At 47.5% G+C, this 7,500-nt stretch overlaps 1 protein-coding gene across 1 annotated transcript in view; it reads left to right on the plus strand.

Annotated features, from left to right (window-relative positions):
- Positions 1–7,500, plus strand: part of LOC125291653 (diacylglycerol kinase beta) — a 91,374-nt gene that overhangs the window by 49,899 nt on the left and 33,975 nt on the right. The window contains 1 exon segment of the mRNA XM_048238473.1: positions 1,678–1,838. Within this exon segment, the coding sequence (XP_048094430.1) occupies positions 1,678–1,838 (161 nt within the window).

The following is a 7,500-nucleotide window of genomic DNA, read 5'->3' on the forward strand; positions in this document are numbered from 1 at the left end:
AAGGGCACTGTTTGTCAGCTTGCTACATACGGCATTTGTATTAGTGTCACTGAAAAGCCTGCTTGGAGCATTCAAAGAACAATCCAATAACACAATCATCATCCACAAGAGTCACGCTCACACTTCCACTCTGAGAGTGTGCAAGATGCACCTGATATTGCCATGATCTGTCTGCTGCATCTGAGCAGGTAGCTGTCAAACTTGACTTTTTTAAGGTCAAATGACTTTTTCTTCCTCAGTTGACAGACTGCATCATGCCCTCCAAGAATGGCAGTGCAGGCCTCTCTGGTTGGGTCTCTCTGGTTGGGTCTCTCTGGTTGGGTCTCTCTGGTTGGGTCTCTCTGGTTTCTCCCTCGCCATTAGACATGGTGCTGCAGGGTGCACTAAGGTCACATTGATATGACAGGAAACGTGGATATTACCCAAATGCCAGCAGGTGACATCATCGTGTAAGGTTTCCAAAGCATCGTGAGTCACAACTAGAGCAAGGATGAGTAATAATGGCATCATCGTGGAAACGATCTCTCACAGTTGCAAAGCATGATGGTATATATGCAACGAAACATAGAATGTAACGTTAGCACAGGTCAAAGAGGGTGTCATAGTTTTTCTGCTCTTTGTTTGTGTGGAATAGGCCCTATGTCCTTGAAATCAATTGTGGATGATGCTTAGAGAGCACTTGTGTAAGTGTGTGTGTGTGTGTGTGTGTGTGTGTGTGTGTGTGTGTGTGTGTGTGTGTGTATGTGTGTGTGTCTGTGTAGGTGTGTGTGTTTAAGAGTGTGTGTGTGTGTGTGTATGTGTGTGTGTGTGTGTGTGTGTGTGTGTGTACGCACGTATGTGTGTGCGTATGTGATAGGGCAGCACAACGGGTGGTGCCCGGGTGTCATCACACCAGCCGCAGCCTCTCGGTCGGTTGCTAGGCGATCGCTGGCTCCTGCCGTGGAACTCTCGGGGAGTGTGGCGCGGCCTCCTGAGGGAGCGAGCTCTTTGTAGTGGTGATGTAACATTATCGCCGCTCCGCTCCTGCTCCACGCCCGGTGGTCCTCGAAGGCTGGCGAGGTAATGGCAGGCCCACCCCCAGGGGCCTGAACCCCCATCACACAGCCCCCCCCGAGGGGGTCGCCAGGCATCAGGTGAGGATGGGGATGAAGATGAGGAGGGGGAGGATGAGCCTTCTCTCTCACACCTCCTGGGTCTCGGCAGGCAGGTGCAGGTTGTGGTGCTCCACTTCCTGATGGTGTGAAGACTGCATTGTGTTTTGGCCCATGAGGAGCCATTGGCTCCTGAAAAGCTCTTATGCCATAAGAGAGCCAAACATTCCGAGGTTGGCGGAGGTGAAGGTGGCTGTGAGGAGGGGCATTCAGGTCTTTCACAGGCTTTTGCTCAGACAGTTCTCAGACCTGGGAAGCTGATGTTATTTTATCACCACATAAAAGCCTATTAGTTGAATAACTGGTTTCCTGTAAGAATAGAATATATAATTGGCCATAAAATTGGTCTGAATTAATGCTGAATAGCCTGTATATGCATTTCTGTGTGTGTGTGTGTGCGTGTGTGTGTGTGTGTGTATGCATGTGTGTGTGTGTGTGTGTGTCTGTGTATGTGTGTACATGTATGTGTAATAGAAAGTACGTGCTGATCAGCTGAATTGACAGAGTTACTGTATGTCTTGAACAGGCTATGAGGGTGGCAGCCTGCTGAAGGTCCTCAAAGACATTGAACACAGCACAGATATGGTGCTCGATCGGTGGAACATTGACATCATCCCTGATGACAAAGAGGAGAAGGGCGACCCTGTCCCCCAAAACATCGTGAACAATTACTTCTCTATTGGAGTGGTAAGTCCTTGTTGAATATTACATTTAATCATTTCAATAGGAGTTCCACAGTGTATGGTATCTGAAAGGGGAAAGAGACAGGGATGTGTTATTAAAGAGAAGGAGACTGGGATAGATGAATCATTGAGTGACGCAGTGTAGGTTTCAGAAGAGGGTACAGTCATTTAGAAACCACAAAATGGCCTCAAGAGTGTCTCAGAAGAGAGTGCTGGTGCTCTCCTCCCAAACGTAAACAAACCACTTTCTCTCATCTTTGTTCTTAGAGTAAGCTTTTGAGGTCACACAAAACCTCCCAGACGCTGTCAGAATTGGTCAGAAGTGCAACACAAATGTCTCACTCATAGTATCTGGAACAGCTGTGAAGAGAAGTACACAAGAGAGCTGCACCACCCACTTAGATGAAAGTAGAAGGCATGACTTCATTCCAATAGCTGCACGTAAATGACAAACAAAATGAAAGATAATGAAAGGATGATAATTATGTGCCATTAATCCATCTGTGCTCTGGCAAGAACTGTTCCACTTGGCCAGTGTAATGGAAGTCACGGAATCACAGTGCTCTGAAAATGACCTAATTATTTCGCCATAAAAATCTTCTAACTCCGTTTGGCTGTTTGGCTGTAAACTAGATACAGAGCTCTAGCAAAAAAATTGAGTTAAATTGCCCTTGATAGTGGCGTTTCGGAGGCGAAAAAAACCCTGAAACTGCCTGATACAATTACACACCAGCCTTTAGTGTGCGCAGTACAGATGCATTCCCTATCTCTCCGCGCGTCACAGCGGTGTATTAACTCATTATCCTGGCTGCTCCAAAAACTCCTCACTCTGCTAGCCAATGATTAATTTTGCTCCATTTTTAGAGAAGGGGTGCGCTATAAATAGTTAGCCTGCCTTCAGTGTGAAACGTCTCCCATCCCAAATCATAATGTATTCTGCCACTTTGCCGGTGTGCGTGGCAGCTAGCTTCTGTTTCGACTCAGTACCACTTGCCAGGTACCCCAGGCAACATCTAAGGAGGGGGGCGGGGGTCCAAAAATAGCTGCATGGTCTGAAAAAGGACTATCCGACACAGGTGATATGGAGCCGTGTAATGGCAAGAGCAGCCACGCGAAGGATTAGGCGAGGAATAGCAAGCAACACACCCACATGAACATACACACACACACACACACACACACACACACACACACACACACACACACACACACACACGCACACACAAACAAATAGGCTCAGTCTCACACACAAAAGAGACTCAGTCTTACACTTTCAATTCAGTTCCATTCATACTTTGCTCTTAGTTGTGAAGTATATGCACATGTAATGTAACAACAGATGTATACACACACACACACACACAAACACACACACATAGTCACACATATATATACACACATATATATACACTAACTTTGAAAAAGCATATAGATCTACATGCAACATAAGATACAGCATGTATCTTATTGCATGTACACCTTGATGCACACACTCAGTCACAGTCACACTCGCACAAACCACATTTGAAGGCAACATACTGCAGCTCCATTATGTAAGCTCCCCTCCCACTGATTCCCAGCGCTGGCACTGTTTCCATAGCTGTCAGCATGTTCTTGCCATCTGCCCGACGTCAAACTCACATTACAGAAACATGCTCCATAAAAATACATGGTCCAGTCTGAGGAGTAGCCTCTCCAAGTTCTATCTGAAATAAAGTCCATTTCTTTTCAGAACCGTGCAGATGTAATTCAACTGACGTCTCATTCAGCTCGATGTGATGCATACATAATTCATTGTAACTTCCTGTGACAATTCCATAGAGCACGACATTTCAAAACACTTGCTTTTATCATCTGTAAATCGTCACTTGTTTATAACTGGAATAAGCAAGTTGTGTGTGATGTCTGTATGCTACTGAGTCCTTGAATTTTCCCTTGGGGATCAATAAAGTATCTATCTATCTATCTATCTATCTAAGCAACAATTATCAATTACAAAAAAGACAACTGAAAATAGAAACATACTCTGAAGTACCATTGAACTACTGAGACAGCATTGTAAGACCACGTAAACAAAGCACCAGTATGAAGACACTAACAACCACATTAACCGGGCAACAATATAAAGTTGCTAAGCTTTTTGACGGTTATAGACAATAACATGCATTCATAGTGGGCCTAGGCTTGTATCGGCCCCAGCAGGAATGATTTAGAGGTTGGGGTTGGGGGCAAGACAGACTGTGGAGCAAGGACAATGCCCGGTCTGTGGGCACCCTGTCTTGTGATGGGATAGGCAAGCAGTGCCAGGAGGATCTGGGCATGAGCTGAAGTTGCTGCCAGTTCCCATAAGACACAAACTGTTTTCCCTTTGTTCTCTTTAATGGACCAAAACATCCATCCATCCTCCAGCAATGACAAAACAGACAAGCCATCACTCAACACACACACACACATACACATGTACACACACACACATGTACACACACAGATTTAGTCTTTATTTGCGCCTCAAAGAAAGATGTAGTGTTTCATCTAACAAACTACAGGCATAGCTGCCAATAGATTATACCCTTGAAGTCAACTCAATGATAATGAATTGTAGGTTCTGCACTTCCGTCTAAAACAGCCTAGACTACTGCAGAGGTGGCAACACAAATCCTCAGTATTTTACAAGCTGTGAAGCTGCCTCTCTGTTTGTGGTTATTGGTGGTTATTGTGTTGTTGTTACACCGTTATTGGTTAGCGGCAGTTGGTCAGAGGAGGTCGCTAGCGGCCTGCTTGCCCTCCCTTGCGGATGCCTTGCGGCAGCGGGCCAGCGTTCAGGGACCTGGGGAAGAGGAAGGAGGGAGGGAGAGAGGGAGCTGGCGGGCACCAGATGGCCACACATCGGGTGCCACTGACACCTGAGCAAAACCGGCCACTGACTCACTCTGCTGATGTAATCATTAGCGACTTCAGCCCAGCCCAAGCCCTACCCCAGCACGCACGGGCTGGACTGTCCCAGCACACCACGACACTGACCGGACACACCCCATGTGGGCCCTGCCTTATATTGACTTCCGTTTTTATTGTGTGTGTGTGTGTGTGTGTGTGTGTGTGTGTGTGTGTGTGTGTGTGTGTTTGTGTTTGTGTGTGTGTTGTTGGCACTGTTGTTGACTGTAGAGTACAGCACAGAGCAAAGGAAGAAGGGAGGGGGATGGGGGTCGGTTGGGAGCGGGATGGAGCGGGTGGCATTAGTCAGAGGAACCGTCTGGTTTTAAATCTCCAACAGGTTGCTGGTTGAGCACGGGGCGCTGGAGTAGTAGTTGCAGGAGCTGTCTGTTTGGTGGTGGAGGTAGATGATGTGATGCGTGAGAGGCTAATAAAGACTCTGTCTACAGAGAAAGGTGGTGGGTGATTGTCTTTGCACAGCTCCCATCCTTCTGCCACCGTTCTCAAAGCAGTTTGCTTGTTCCGCCTGCCTGCTGACAGCAATTGACAGTAATTGAAATAGTCTCCTCTGTTCTTTTCACAACATCAGAAATAGACTACAAAATGATTAGTCATTATGTGTACATTGATGGCAGCAACCAATTGATGCAAGATTACCCAGTGGACAGAAAATAAGTTCTACTTTAAGATTTGATCTGAACTAGATGTCCCACAGTGTGTTTATACTCTGTGTTTATACTTAAGTTAACTGTTCTTGTGCCGTGAAGGCGTATTTGAAGGCGGCTTTATGGGTGTGCGTCAGCCATATTTACCTTTTCATTACAATGAAAGAAAGCAAAACACTGATTTCAAAACCGTAAAGGGTTTCAGAACCTTACATGTTCTCTCATGAGAACAAATCAGCACACTTAAAACAGTAATAATAATCCGTTCAATATTAATCAACAACACCTTTTATGGACTGGTCAATCTCAGGTCTTGTTGAGCCGGATGTCTGGTCTTGCTGAGCACAAAGCGCTCCGCGGTGGCGAGCCCAGTATGAGCAGTGAGCAGTAGCAGGCTGCCATACGGCGAGCTGAATCATCCGTCCTTCATGTCCCTGACAGATGGGCCACACGGGCGTGCGTCGAGCCCAGCCACAGAAGCCTGTCGGGAGCAGGCCTGAGTGCCCACATCCCACAGGGCAGAGTGGCGGTGGTAACGTTACCCCCGAACTGCAGAGGGGCCGCAGTCTCCATGCGCGTGGCATTCTCATATGGACCGTGGACAGGGCCATCCCTTAGACAAGGGCAGGACCGTGGACAGGACCATCCCTTAGACAAGGCCAGGACTGTGGACAGGGCCGTGAACAGGACAATGAAATGGTGAAATGGACTGTGGATATGTCAGAATGCTGAAAGGGTTTATGTACTGTGCACCCTTGCGCCACCTGCATTCCTGTCGCACATGAGAAGTCTATACACGGCTTTTCCCCCCTGGAGGGGAGTGTTTACAGCAGTTCCGTTTCACACATGCACAGTCTACGCGTCAAAGTGACGCGCGGTCTTAAATTTCGGTCAACTCAAAAACGTGACGCATGCCGTAAAAATGACGCATTCGTCGCCACGCTGGCCAAGTGCAAGGCATCGGGACACAGACGCGGGAGCGTACCATGACCCTTAGGTTGTTTCTCTATTTTATTTTGACCTTTCAATCCTGGATGTGTTCCAGAGGTGTGCAGTGTGGTGTGAGGAGGGGCCTTTTAATGTTTTCTGGAACAGACCCATAAGGAAGCCTCCTAAGGCTGTAAACAAACCAATGGCTGGGTGTGTTTGCGGGCAACGAGAAGACATCCGATGTTACATTCCCGATCAGACATACATGTCCAATCGCTCAGCTCAGATCCTCCTTCACCCTGGAAAGAATCTCCCACAGGGAATGAGATGGGACAAACACACTCTGTCATCAGCAGTTAAAGGTGTCCCTTCACCCATCCATGGAAGATGATCTTTCCCAATGTACAGGGGGGAGGAGGGCTTGTGATGGAGTTAGAAGGCAGAGAGAGAGAGAGAGAGATAGAGAGAGAGAGATTAAGCCACCTTCCTTGCCATCAACAAAGTATCCATGTCCCCCCTCTCTGTCTAAAACTCCTCAGTATTGCCAGTGGGTGTCTTTGGGTACTGGACCGTGGCACCCCAGCTGTCTCCAGTGACACCGTCACTCTTTCCTATCACATATCTGACCTCAGATCTGCAGAGATGTGCAGAGTGTGTGTGTGTGTGTGTGTGTGTGTGTGTGTGTGTGTGTGTGTGTGTGTGGCAGAGAGTGCTTTAGCTGTGCTAGTTATGGAGAAATGGGTTCACTTAGCACTGGGCCAGTTTATGATCTGGAGGGAGAGAGATGTGAAGCAGAGGGATAGAGTGGTTTGCATGAGGGGGCTATGGTGGGCATGTGTGTGTTTGTGTGTGTGCGTGTGTGTGTGTGTGTGTGTGTGTGTGTGTGAAAGTGGTTTTGTGCAAGGTGTGTGTGTTGGGTGGGGGATGATAGTATTGGCATAGGCTGAAGGTCAGAGGAAGTATCAGTGACAGGAAGTCCGATGCTGCCAGGTTCGGACCAGGTTACCGCAGTAATGAATGACCGTGCTGAGTGACACCTGGCGGGTCTTAAAGCTAAGAGTGAACAGCACACACACCCAGTACACACACACACACATATACACAGTGCATATTCACCTAAATGGTCTCTTAACACAGGTA

Source organism: Alosa alosa, chromosome 3 (genome assembly GCF_017589495.1).
Source record: "Alosa alosa isolate M-15738 ecotype Scorff River chromosome 3, AALO_Geno_1.1, whole genome shotgun sequence".
NCBI lineage: Eukaryota > Metazoa > Chordata > Actinopteri > Clupeiformes > Clupeidae > Alosa > Alosa alosa.